At 40.4% G+C, this 14,122-nt stretch overlaps 1 protein-coding gene across 1 annotated transcript in view; it reads left to right on the top strand.

Annotated features, from left to right (window-relative positions):
* The window catches only part of LOC136876287 (transcription initiation factor TFIID subunit 10), a 57,765-nt gene that overhangs the window by 30,981 nt on the left and 12,662 nt on the right, over positions 1–14,122 (top strand). The window contains exon 3 of the mRNA XM_067150106.2: positions 13,234–13,298. Coding sequence (XP_067006207.2) covers positions 13,234–13,298 — 65 coding nt within the window. The remainder of the gene's footprint in view (positions 1–13,233; positions 13,299–14,122) is intronic.

The following is a 14,122-nucleotide window of genomic DNA, read 5'->3' as shown; positions in this document are numbered from 1 at the left end:
TAACAATATCAAATCAAGTGTTTGAGATGAAAATATCAACTCAAGTGAAGTGTAGCCAAGTTGGAGTGAAGTGAAGTGCAGCAAAATAACTGTAAATGAAAACTGTTCACACACTATGTCCATGCGTTAAAAATGACTGTGATTCTGTTAGTCAATGAAAGACTGAATCTGAATGCACAATTGACAATGAAGAAAGAACATGTTCCGTGCTCACTCAAGTTTATAAAGGATCTCTCCACGTGGCAGTAGCATCACCAAAAGTGGACTGGTAGCAACGCTCTCCGCAACATATCTCGGAGCGTCTACCGGTCGGTGATCTCATTCAAAATTCAAACCTTCTCTATGTCTGCATTGGCCATAGAGCAGTTGATCCGAAAGATTAGTGCTATTCACTTGTCTTCCACATTGATGCATAACGATCTTAAGCTTGTATGTCCCGATTGCACCCTGGGTTTTCAAGCTACCTGTTGCAACAGTTCCAGCCGACTTCAACCGTCTCTCTCAGTTTAGCCACTGTTTCCCATGTTGCACAATCTTGAGCAATCTTCACCACTATATATACAGATTTTCACCCAAAGTTAAAAAGGTTATACAAAATACAATAATATGCATGTTCCCATATTTCCTAAATATAAATCCTTCTTATGATAGTATTTTCCCACATATTAACGTAATAAAATCACATGATTTTCACTACTTTACATAAAAAATTAATTTACGAGATTTCCTAACTGAACATAACTGGGGTTCGTACTCTTGTACAGTTACAATACTTTCCCTTGATATGTAATAACTGATATATGGACAATTGAGCAAATTACAATTATAACAGGAAAACCTATAGCTCGTCAAGTTTGTCAGAAAAATGAAAAATATTTACAATGCATTCTTTCAATTCCCTGCGGCACACTACTCCGTCATCTTACATAAAATTGTAGGTTTTGTATGTTATAGGTGCCAACCATCTCCCTCTTATCATTTACCAGGCGGTATGTACATTCACCTATCTTTCTTTCAATAACATATGAGCCCTCACAGAGCCTGAAAAGTTTCTGGATCTTCTCTGGATCTGCAGAAGATAGATGAGTAACTCACAACACGACCTCCTTCCCTACCTGAAAACTATCTCCTTCCCATCACTGCTGCTTTTTCCTCTTTGCACCAGCCTCACGTGAATTGGTGTGTTCACACATCTTCTACAGACTTTTATTCAGAACACACACAACTTTCACATTCAAACCATCCCTATTCTTAAAACATGCATGGGTCTCAAATCAATACTATTGCATATGTCATTCACTCTACGAGTACTTTCAGCAACAGATATTCCACTAAGCATATGTTTGAATTGACTTCCTGTTATCTTATACTCATCGCCATTCTCACTTTCCTTAAACTTTCTTCACACACCCAAATAATTTCCAACACAATTGTTCATCATAAAATCTTCAAAACCGAAATCTGTATACAACTTACCATCCCTCCTACAAATTCCATTATATACACAGTGTGACCTATAATCCCCTTCAAACAGGCTTTCACACTCAGTAGTGACAGTTTTAGTCCTCTCATCCTTATCCAACATACCATTTTCAGTCACCTCAATCTCATTCACGCAACTCTTCTCACACATTCCCTCACTCACATTCACACTATTACTGAAATCACTACCATACTTCACCTCGAGATCACCATCATTGCTACTACATGCCCCCACAATTACTCCATCTTCCTTACCTTTCATATCAGCTCCCACTTGCACATCATTCATGTCATTAACACTGTTGCTTTTGACCTTCTTAATGGAAGTTTCATCACACTCAAAATCACTGTTCCGACACATCACTAATGTCACATGTATCTCCCACTTACACTAACATCCACATCATCATATACAGTATCTTCCTCATAGACTACTCATACAACAAACAACCTTCACCACCTTCACAAAAAAAACTTCTTTTCCAATTTCTGAAACTTTCACAAGAGTATCAATCATCAAAGAGTTATCGCCATCCAGTAGGTCCTCCGACACCTCTTCCCTAATTTCTTTACACCCCTTATCTCCATAATATCTCTGGTTATCCATTTTCCTCCCTACTTTATCAATTGCTTTCCCCATTCTACTATCCCAATTATTAATTGCCTCCATTAAGATTTTACTGCTCTCATCGAGTGCCTTACTTATCTCCTTCCCCTGGCTACTAATTTCCTTACTTAATTCTTCCCTTAATTCCTTCCCTTGATTTCTAATCTGCCCATTATTTATGCCATTCGATCCATTAAGGCTCTCATCCAGTCATTATTACCTTCCATACTACTTTGATTTTCCTCACTACTCCTTCCCTTTTCTCCCTCCACTACTGCAGATAAGAAACAGTTTCTTGAAATGATTCACTGTGTGCACTTATGTTTAAGCTATTACTGCCACTACTCCCACTCACAGACATTATCCTTTTTATGTCTCTACTTCTCAACTTCAAAACATCAGATTCACAACAGTTCCTTCTCATAACCTATAAATGCAATATCTTCAACTTAAGCGTACCTGGTTTGCCTCTACACACCTAGATGATAAGTAAATTTGAACCTCATTCATGCCACATGTTGATGCACCATTTGTAACGCACCTCACAAATTACTCAAAAATGCTCCCGACATGCTTCGACGACATTGAACGTTGACTTAGCTGAGAAATTTAGAAAAAAATTGCTAAGGCACACATAAAATTATTCTTCCAATGTTATTATGGGACAAACATACTAGAACAGAACAAAACAAAACATGAAATTATGTTTGGGCGTCATTGTAATATAGGCCTACTTACAGAAATGAATAATTAAATTGGTAGAGCACAAATGAACCTATTCTCATATCTGCCAACATTCCCGATTTAGGCAGGAGACTCCCGATTATTCTATTATTTCTCCCGATTTTAGCTTATTCTTTTGGTGACCTTCAAACATTCGCTTTAAAATCCCGCCATTTCAGCTTTTTTACTCCGGAGGCCGGAAAACCTTTGGTCATTGGCCACTTTCAATTGAAATATCAATGTTTAATCATGCAAGAAATGTGCGTGAATGTGCTATGTATATCGCGACACTTATATCGATTGTCAGTCTCTCGTTCTCGCCATACACTATAATAATATTTGTGGTGATGGTGATTCATTCAATTGTGAAGATGATTATAAGAATGAGAAAAGTAATGAAGGAACGATCGCTTGAATAATAACGTGATTTGTGTTTCGTGATATTGTGAAATATCAACAGGAAGGTCCAGTGCTGGCTCGTATTTTGGAAACCCTTTCTTCTGGGGAATGTGTTGTCTCTTATGTGCTGTGGATGGGGTTCTGTGCTGCGCTTCGAGGCACGATCAGAAGATGAAAGTAGGCCTATTGCCTATGTGTCTTGAAAGAACGACTCACTTTACATTATTAGATGCTCTAATATCACAGAGTCGGGAGAAAACTAAATGTAAAGGCCTGCAATATATAAAGCTCATAAAATTGATCAACAATAACATTACATTGACCATTGTTTCTTGTGATGTGCTTTGTGTATTCTGCTGCCCTTTATGTCCTATAGATGGGATTATTGCTGCGTATCAAGTATGTCAGCCTGCCTGAATATTGGTGGGAAGTAGCTGGGGAGTTAGATCTCTCTTCTTTAGCATGCCATTCCTCTGGTTCATAAATTTTCTGATACTACTGGTACATAACACACTGGATCATCAGAGTATTCCAGCTGTTCGATCCCTACTCTGAGGCAGTGATTGGAATGAGCAGTGTACACGCTTAAATGGAATAATTACACAGGACTGTTCGGAGTTGCCTGCGGCCTGGTCATTTTAGTTCTGGAGCTCTGACTGTTAGATCAACATCGTAGTACTTTAAGCAAAATTCTTTCAAGAATAAAATTTGCTGTGTTCACCTATTCAATACAATTATATTCTGTAGTGATTAAATCCTACATGAATTACAAACACTAATTAGGAATATGTTTTGCCCTAGTTTTGGGCATCTTCAGCCTAATAATAATCATAAGGTCAAGTCTTTAAACCAATTAAACATTAGAACTTTAAATACAATGGTCTTATGCTAAAAACTTTTACAAAAAGTTGTGCTTTAGGTGATATTTACATAGTTTACAATGTGTACATTAATTAAAACTCAGAATTTGTGACAAGGAAGCAGTTAAAATTACAATGACTAGAAATTGTCCAAAGCGTAAATTGGAACTTCTCCTACTGTATGGATGAAAGTTTATGCAAATGTGTTCACATTGACTAGAAATTGACCACAGCGTCAAAATTTACCAGTGTTTTGCCCCAGTGCAGCATGGGCTCATCAGTTGGATACCGCACCTTCCCAAGACACTGGCTGGTTAGCACGCCAGTAGAGACACCGCTGCAAGCTATACATGTGATAAGCGCAATGTAGTGCCGGCGTACTAGGGGAGAATTGCATCTCTACTTGCTATATATGCCCTCCCGGGCTAGCATTTTAAAAAATATGACTCATCAGTTGGATACCGCACCTTCCCAAGACACTGGCCAGCTAGCACGCTGGTAGCAACACCACTGCAAGCTATACATGTGATAAGCACAATGCGGTGCCGATGTACTAGGGGAGAATTGCATCTTCACTTGCTATATATGCCCTCCTGGGCTAGCGTGACCAAAAATATGGCTTCCGATTGAGATAGCTGAATAAAATTCAGGAAACTCAATCATCAAAATTTTCCAGAGTTTCGCCCCAGTGCGGCATGGACTCATCAGTTGGATACCGCACATTCCCAAGACACTGGCCGGCTAGCAAGCCCATAGCACATGTGATAAGCAGAATGCATTGTCGATGTACTAGGGCAGAATTGCATCTGCACTTGCTGTATATGCCCTCCCAGGCTAGTGCAACCAAAAATATGGCTTCCGATTCAGAGCTAAATAAAATTCAGGAAACTCGATCATCAAAATTTTCCAGAGTTTCGCCCCAGTGCAGCATGGGCTCGTCAGTTGGATACTGCACCCTCCCGAGACACTGGCCAGGTAGCACGCCGGTAGCAATACCAATGCAACCTATACATATGATAAGCACAATGCAGTACCAATGTACGAGGGGAGAATTGCATCTCCACTTGCTATATATGCCCTCCTGGGATAGTGTGATAAAAAATATGGCTTCTAATTGAGATAGCTAAATAAAATTCAGGAAACTCAATTGTCAAAATTTACCAATGCTTCGCCCCAGTGCATCATGGGCTCATCAGTTGGATACCGCACCTTCCCAAGACACTAGCTGGCTAGCACGCCGGTAGCGACACCACTGCAAACTATACATGTGACACACACAATGCAGTGTCGATATACTAGGGGAGAATTGCTCTCCACTCCCTATATATGCCCTCCCAGGCTAGTGCGACCAAAAATATGGCTTCCGATTGAGAAAGCTAAATAAAATTCAGGAAACTCAATCGTCGAAATTAATGAGTGTTTCGCCCCAGTATTACATGGGCTCATCAGTTGGATACCACACCTTCCCAAGATACTGGCCGGTAGCAACACCACTGCAAGCTACTCATGTTATATGCACAGTGCAGTGCCGACATGCTAGGGGAGAATTGCATCTCCGGCATGCTAGCCGGCTAGTGTCTCTTGAAGGTGCAGTATCCAACTGATGAGCCCATGCTGCACTGGCACGAAATAGTGGTAAATTTTGAGGATTGAGTTTCCTGAAGCTTATTTGGGTATCTCAATCGGAATCGGAAACCATATTCTTGGTCATATATTATTTTCACTCAACATTCTAACTAGTAAGAACAAGATGCTACAACCAGACTTACATTGGAAGCCACTTATTTGCTAAGTGCGTCCCTAACTTAACACAATACACACTTCTTTAATCTTGAGTTCTGGACCTCTCCTGTTGCCACAACCATCTACAAATTTATTTGCTTGCTACAAGATGTCACCTGCCAGGAATCACTGCACTAATTTCACTGATGTTTATACAGAATTCAGACAGCCTATCCTCTGATTGACAGTTTAGAAAGTATGAGATCACTGTCCCATTGGCCTCATGTGTACATTGAATAAGAAGCACCATCACCGTAAAAGAAGAATATTAAATACCATCACTGTACAAGATAATAATATAAAGTTATATCAGCATGCTAAGTGAAAACACCAAATCAATTCTTTGCTGTGTAAAAAGCAAAGTAAAGCAAAGCAAAGTCACCTCCGTACAGGCCATGAAGGCCCTTGGAGGAGTGGAAGGTAAAGGCTTCCACCATTGTTAACCTCGGCACGTGATGGGGTAGAGTGGTTAGCTCTATGCCCGACTGCCTTTGCCCCCAGGAATTAACCTCGTACTCATTTTTGTGTAGGCTGAGTGAACCTCAGGGCCATATGCACCTCCGGAAGTGGAAATCTCGTTTCTTAAATTTTGTTACGACTTCCTGGTAGGGATTCGAACCCACATCCTTCTGGGCGAACCGAGCACGCCTTTACTGCCTCGGCCAGGCAGCCCCTTCTTTGCTGTGTAACAACGTCAAATCTAGTGTTTGAGATGAAAATATCAAGTCAATTGAAGTGTAGCTAAGTCAGAGTGAAGTGAAGTGCAGCAAAATAAGTGTAAGTGAAAACTGTTCACACACTATGTCCATGCATTAAAGTTGATTGCGACTCTGTTAGTCAATGAAAGACTGAGTCTGAATGCACATTGGACAATGAAGAAAGAACCTGTTCCGTGCTTGCGCAAGTTTATAAAGGCTCTCTCCACATGGCAGTAGCATCACCAAATGTGGACTGGTAGCCACGCTCTATGCAACATATCTCCTAGCTTCTACCAGTCAATGAAATCTCGTTCAAAATTCAAACCTTCTCCATGTCCATATTGGCCAGAGTGCAGCCAATACAAAAAATTAGTGCTATTCACTTGTCTTCCACATTAATACATAACGATCTTTAGCATGTATATTCCGACTGCACACTGGGTTTGCAAGCCACCTGTTGCAACACTTCCAACTGACTTCAACCATCTCTCTCAATTTAGCCACTGTTTCCCATATTACACAATCTTGAACAATCTTCACCACTATACCATACAGGCCCGGAACTAGGGCGGGGCAGGGGGAGCACGTGCCCCGGGCGGCAGATTTCAGGGGCGGCAAAATTTGAAAAGTTTAATAAAAAATAATAAGTTATTTAATTTTTCAAAATAATAATACCACAATTGATATTGTTTAGTTTTATTTAATTCTGTTGCCCAATTCATCAACTTTATTACACTGACACCATATACCTAGTTATTTTCTTCATTATAAGACATGTACTACATGGGTCTGAAGTGAGTCTTATACTGTTATACCTACTACTGATATGAATAATTAGCAGCCTGTGTGCTCGGCAGCGGGGTCAGTCTGACCTTGACGCGATGCGCGAGCATCTCATCTGCCTCACCCCCTTTCTCCTCATGCTAAACAGAAACCTGCAGCCATCGTTGTCGTTATTGACGGCTACACATGCAGCCTGCGTGTGTTGATACGAACTGACAGTTGTTTTATTTTATTTCGGAGCGTTGGTTAGTTATTCGTGTTACCGTGTATCATCGTTTGGAAAACGGAATTGTTTAGTACACTTTGAGCTGCGTTTTTATCAGTTTCCAAATTATGGATGGCAGAAAACGACTCAGTGGAGCTGAGTATAGAAAACTTGCCAAAGAAAAGGAAGGAAGAAAGAAAGCGATGTGCTGTCACAAACACCAGCGTTAATGAAGATGAAGGCTGAAAAGAAAAATCAGGTAAGTAAATATTAATTTTTATTTCAATAATTAAATTATAGCACATTAGGGAAGAGATGAATTAATTGTGCCTTATCGGACTTTACGACAATTCTTTGAATACTTCATTTTGTAATATATCATATTACTGATTGAATTTGAGTCCCGGCTTTTAATATTTTAGATGACGTTGAAGCTGGAGAGGAAGGCACGCAACATGTGGAACTTTGCAAGAAACTCAGTCCTACTGGTGAAGCGAATGAAGATGAATTACCATCTCGTCCAGACCCTACAACTGGTCTTGAAGAAACATCCGAGTTTTCCTTTGATTTTAGGGATCCTGGTTCATGGCCATAGAGTTTTTCAGATTCTGAAAGGTGTTACATAAAAAAATGAGCTTTGAAAATCTGATTGAGCCAAATTTAAGTAATAGCAGCAGAGAAGGACATAACTTAACCAAAGATTGGTTTTATAAAGTTCTCAAAAATGGAGAAAAAGTAAAGAGATCACGGTTAGGTTACAGTGAAAGTAAGAAAGCTCTATATTGTGTTCCCTGCAGGCTGTTTTCACACTTTGCATTAAATCAAGTGCCTTCCTTAGCTAAAGAAAAAGGACTTACTAACTGGAGAAAACTCAGTGAAAAATTGCCTGAACATAAAAATTCATCCATCCAAAAACTTTGCTTTTGTTCGTGGAAAGCTTTGGAATCTTGTTTAGGAAAGAGAGGTATTGATGCAGAACTCCAAAACCAGATCCATCAAGAAAAGTCTCACTGGAAGGCGGTATTGCACTGCATTATCGATGCTATTCTATTCCTAGCAAAGCAAAGGGAGTCCATTCTGAGGAACTAAAGAAGACTGTGGTTTCAGTGACACATCCAGTGGAAAGTTCTTGAATACAGTAGAACTTATATCGCATTACAATGTCCCTCTTCTACAACATATTGAGCGGCGTAAGAAAGGGCAAATCTCGTATTTCTCACATAAAATACAAGATGAGTTCCTTGAAATTATTGCCAATAACATAAGGCAAAAGATAATACAAGACATTTTGGATGCGAAATATAATTCCTTAATATTTGACTGCACTCCGGATATCAGCCACAGTGAGCAAATGACTCAAGTAGTTCGTTACATCAAAGCAAATATATCGGGGGTAGAAGACAATTTTATTGATAATGTCCTGGTTAGTGACAAAACAGGTGAAGGTCTCAGCCAAGAAATCCTAAAAAAATTAGACAAAGATGGACTAAACTTCGAGAACTGTAGAGGCCAATCCTACGACAATGGGGCAAATATGGCCGGGAAGTATAAAGGAGTTCAGTCCAGACTACCGTACTTCAGGGGAACGAGCTAGCTTATTTTGTCCGATGTGATGCTCACTCCCTCAATTTAGTTGGTGCTAATGCGGCTTTTATGGCTCAGAATTTTTTCGAAACTTTGAACAGTATGTATTCTTTCTTTGCGGTTTCAACTTCACTCTGGGAAGTTCTCCGAAAGTATGTGCCACTGACACTGAAACCTGAAAGCAATACAAAATGGTCTGCAAGATTAGATGCGGTCGAAGCTGTGTATAAACATTGCGGTAAAGTTGTGCAGGCTCTAGAGGATCTTAAGAACCATGATCTCTCAACACCTCAAACTAAGAGTGAGGGCAGCTCCCTTTTGAAAAATATTGGGAAACTTGAATTCATCGTTTTCACATGTTTTTGGCATGCTTTCTTCAAAAAGATCAATCATGTCAATGAGTTTTTGCAAAGAAAAGATGTAACAGTAGATTTGGCTACCCGGAACCTTCAAGGTCTTTTAACGTTCTTGAAGTCTTGCAGAGAGTTTGCTCCATCTGAGGCTATTACTGAGGGTAAATTCTTAGCAAGCATGAGTGATCTACCATCTGAGTTCTCGGAAAAAAAAGACAAAGAAAAAAGAAAAAAATGTCTGATGAGCTGTGTGGCGATGAAGCTCCGACAAGTACTGAGAATGTGTACCAAGTAGCTATGTTAGAGGTTATTGACCAGATGATTACGGAACTCAGTGAGAGGTTTAAGGCTTTGGACAACATAAACAGCAAGTTTGTATTTTTGAATGCAGTTCGAATTAAAGAAATGCAAACAAAAGATCTAAAAATGAAAGCAGAAGAATTGGCAAATATCTACACTGCCGATCTCAAAAATGAAGAATTTAAATTTGAAATAGAAAGTTTCAAGCACCACGCTTTATTAGTTGACGGAGCCACATCAAGAGAAATGTTAAGTCATATTTATAAAAATAAACTAGAGGAAGGCTACCCTAACATTACTACTGCACTGAGAATGTTCCGCACGTTGTCAGTTACAGTTCCATCTGGAGAACGAAGTTTTAGCAAACTCAAAATCATCAAAAACTACACGAGAAGTACAATGGGACAGGAGGGACTCTCTAATCTAAGTATAATATCAACTGAACACAAACGAGCATCCCTTATCAACTTTGATGACATCATCAGTACATTTGCAGCTAAGAAGGCTCGAAGAATTCAATTTTGAGGTACAATACATAACAAATTTTTGCGTAGTTACAATTGAGTTACACTGCAAACAAATTATTTGTAATAGTCATGTATAAGTGTTTTGCAATATAAGTGTAATGTATGTATAAGTATAATAATATAAGTGTTTTTTCATAAATAAAACTTCTTAATAGCATACATATGGTGTGTAATTTCAACTGCCGCATCTAAAAGTATAGCTTACGAAGGTATTATATTTTAGCGGTAGGGGGAGGGGGTCGGAGGGAGTCGGGGGATGGAGGGCGGCAAACTGATCTTTGCCCTTCCTGACAAATCTCCTAGTTCTGGCCCTGATACCATATATACAGATTTACAGATTTTCACCCAAAGTTAAAAAAGGTTATACAAAATACAATAATATACAAGTTCCCCTATTTCCTAACTCTACATCCTTCTAATGTTTCTGTATTCTTATATATTAACTTAATAATATCACATGATTTTCACTACTTGACATAACAACAAATTAATATACGAGATTTCCTAACCTAACATATCTGGGGATAGTACTCTTGTACGGTTCCTTTATTTTCACTAACTATGGATTCTTTGCAGGAGAATGTATTAACAGTGGTGTGCTTTGTTATAATAATGTGTGTTCTACATTTTCGGTGGATGTAATACGGAATTGAATAATAGATGTGGATGTTTGTTCTGTGTTGTTCATCTTAATTAATGGAAGGATTCTCTCAAATCTGTTAATTGGAAAATATAAATGAAGGGATATGGCTTATTTTTTTCTCACCTCATAGGTCAGTGAAGTGTCGTTTTTGTGATAGAATGTGATTTGTGCTTGGCTGTGCTGTGCTGTGCTGTGCTGTGCTGTGCTGTGCTGTGCTGTGCTGTGCTGTGCTGTGCTGTGCTGTGTCAACAGTATTATTTAACATTCTTGTATTTGTGTAGTCCTCACTCATTCTCATGTTTTAATAGTTCAAGACACTTTATTAGAACTGGATAATATATATGTATAATATAGGTTAAATATGCATTATGTTTTATACACTGACTGACAGTGACAATGCAACACCAAGGAGGAGTGGTTCGAAAGGGATGAAAGTTCGGGAAAAAACAGAGACGGCACGGACGAATAATTGATGTTTATTTCAAACCGATATGCAGGTTACACAATGCGCACGGCATCGACTCAGTAGGATGTAGGACCACCGCGAGCGGCGATGCACGCAGAAACACATCGAGGTACAGAGTCAATAAGAGTGCGGATGGTGTCCTGAGGGATGGTTCTCCATTCTCTGTCAACCATTTGCCACAGTTGGTCGTCCGTACGAGGCTGGGGCAGAGTTTGCAAACGGCGTCCAATGAGATCCCACACGTGTTCGATTGGTGAGAGATCCGGAGAGTACGCTGGCCACGGAAGCATCTGTACACCTCGTAGAGCCTGTTGGGAGATGCGAGCAGTGTGTGGGCGGGCATTATCCTGCTGAAACAGAGCATTGGGCAGCCCCTGAAGGTACGGGAGTGCCACCGGCCGCAGCACATGCTGCACGTAGCGGTGGGCATTTAACGTGCCTTGAATACGCACTAGAGGTGACGTGGAATCATATGCAATAGCGCCCCAAACCATGATGCCGCGTTGTCTAGCGGTAGGGCGCTCCACAGTTACTGCCGGATTTGACCTTTCTCCACGCCGACGCCACACTCGTCTGCGGTGACTATCACTGACAGAACAGAAGCGTGACTCATCGGAGAACACGACGTTCCGCCATTCCCTCATCCAAGTCACTCTAGCCCGGCACCATGCCAGGCGTGCACGTCTATGCTGTGGAGTCAATGGTAGTCTTCTGAGCGGACGCCGGGAGTGCAGGCCTCCTTCAACCAATCGACGGGAAATTGTTCTGGTCGATATTGGAACAGCCAGGGTGTCTTGCACATGCTGAAGAATGGCGGTTGACGTGGCGTGCGGGGCTGCCACCACTTGGCGGCGGATGCGCCGATCCTCGCGTGCTGACGTCACTCGGGCTGCGCCTGGACCCCTCGCACGTGCCACATGTCCCTGCGCCAACCATCTTCGCCACAGGCGCTGCACCGTGGACACATCCCTATGGGTATCGGCTGCGATTTGACGAAGCGACCAACCTGCCCTTCTTAGCCCAATCACCATACCCCTCGTAAAGTCGTCTGTCTGCTGGATATGTCTCCGTTGACGGCGGCCTGGCATTCTTAGCTATACACGTGTCCTGTGGCACACGACAACACGTTCTACAATGACTGTCGGCTGAGAAATCACGGTACGAAGTGGGCCATTCGCCAACGCCGTGTCCCATTTATCGTTCGCTACGTGCGCAGCACAGCGGCACATTTCACATCATGAGCATACCTCAGAGACGTCAGTCTACCCTGCAATTGGCATAAAGTTCTGACCACTCCTTCTTGGTGTTGCATTTGCTCTGTCAGTCAGTGTATCTTAACCAGTTGTAAAGAAATCTGTTTGGCTGATGATGGCTTTAGCAGCTGAAACATGTATCAAAGTTAATAAAAATAATCTAAGAGATTATTATTATTGTATATGCATTGAATAGGTGGACATTACATTTTTCTTGTCAGATAAATGAGTTTCATGACCATGAAAGACACTTTTACATGCTATGCAGGTTCTTAGAAAACAAAGGCTTCTACTGTTTGTAACTTCAACACTGTGTGAGATAGAGTAGTTAGCACCATGCCCTGTTAACATAGCTGCTAGGAATTACCTTGGTTCACATTTTTGTTGTAGGTTGAATGAACTATGGGGCTGTATGCCTCTCCATTAGTGGAAGTCTTACTTATAAATTTCTTGACAGAGAATCAAATCATGTACTGCCTTGCCACTTTATTGAAGCTCCCATTGTTTTAATATTTTCTTTAAATTCTCATTCGTTGTGTATTTCTAAACTATTTTTGTTTCTTTCCAGATTCCTGATGCTGTAACAACTGCCTATTTGCAGAGTGCAGGCTTTAACACTGGTGATCCAAGAATGTAAGCTCAACCTCCCTCTTTCTCTGTTCAAAGAGATATTATTAGCATATTTACTCACATAATTTTCTTCTTTTTTTCTTAAAATTTAGATGGCAGAACTTGAGGGAAAATACATGGATGTTACACAATGACTACAAAAAAATCAGACCTAAAACTAGGAAATATACAACTTTAGAAACTTCATTTATTTATCAAATTAATGTTAAAAAGCAAATAACTAACACAAAATTTGAACAGTTATGGCAGTTTTCTTCAAGCACCATGCCGTGTTCAAGTTCAAAATTTAACTTGATCTTGGGGTCATCCCTAGCAACACAAACATTGCATAATATATATCAGACATTAAATGTGCATGAACAAAATTAGCTCATTAAGTGCATGGATAAAATGAATCTACCTGTCCTTTACACTCCGTAGCTTTCTTAAGAAGACATACCAGTAGACATCTTCATCAGCAGAGTTGTTTGCATCCATTACATCATCCCACATGACGTCATACTTTGTGTTAGATATCCTGGTCTTCCTGAAGTTCTTTGCAAAGATGTCTTCCATGATTAGATTCCAAGCTTGAAGAATCCAAGAGCACAGTTGTTCAATGCTGGGTCTCTTAATGTTTCCTCTTTTTGTCAGTTCAAAGAAACCAAGTTGGCCATTCTGTCTGCCGTCTCCTTCCTACCCACCTGTTTGGTAATTTGCGATTCAAAATTTCCCTCGCCACAATAGCGTAGTGAGGGAGTGCACCATCCTGCTGAAATACGAAATGTTGGTACTGAACACTTTGCATCACTGGCAACACAACTTCATTGAGGATTTCACAATACCAT

Source organism: Anabrus simplex, chromosome 6 (genome assembly GCF_040414725.1).
Source record: "Anabrus simplex isolate iqAnaSimp1 chromosome 6, ASM4041472v1, whole genome shotgun sequence".
Taxonomy (NCBI): domain Eukaryota; kingdom Metazoa; phylum Arthropoda; class Insecta; order Orthoptera; family Tettigoniidae; genus Anabrus; species Anabrus simplex.
This window is presented reverse-complemented; position numbering and strand designations above follow the sequence as displayed.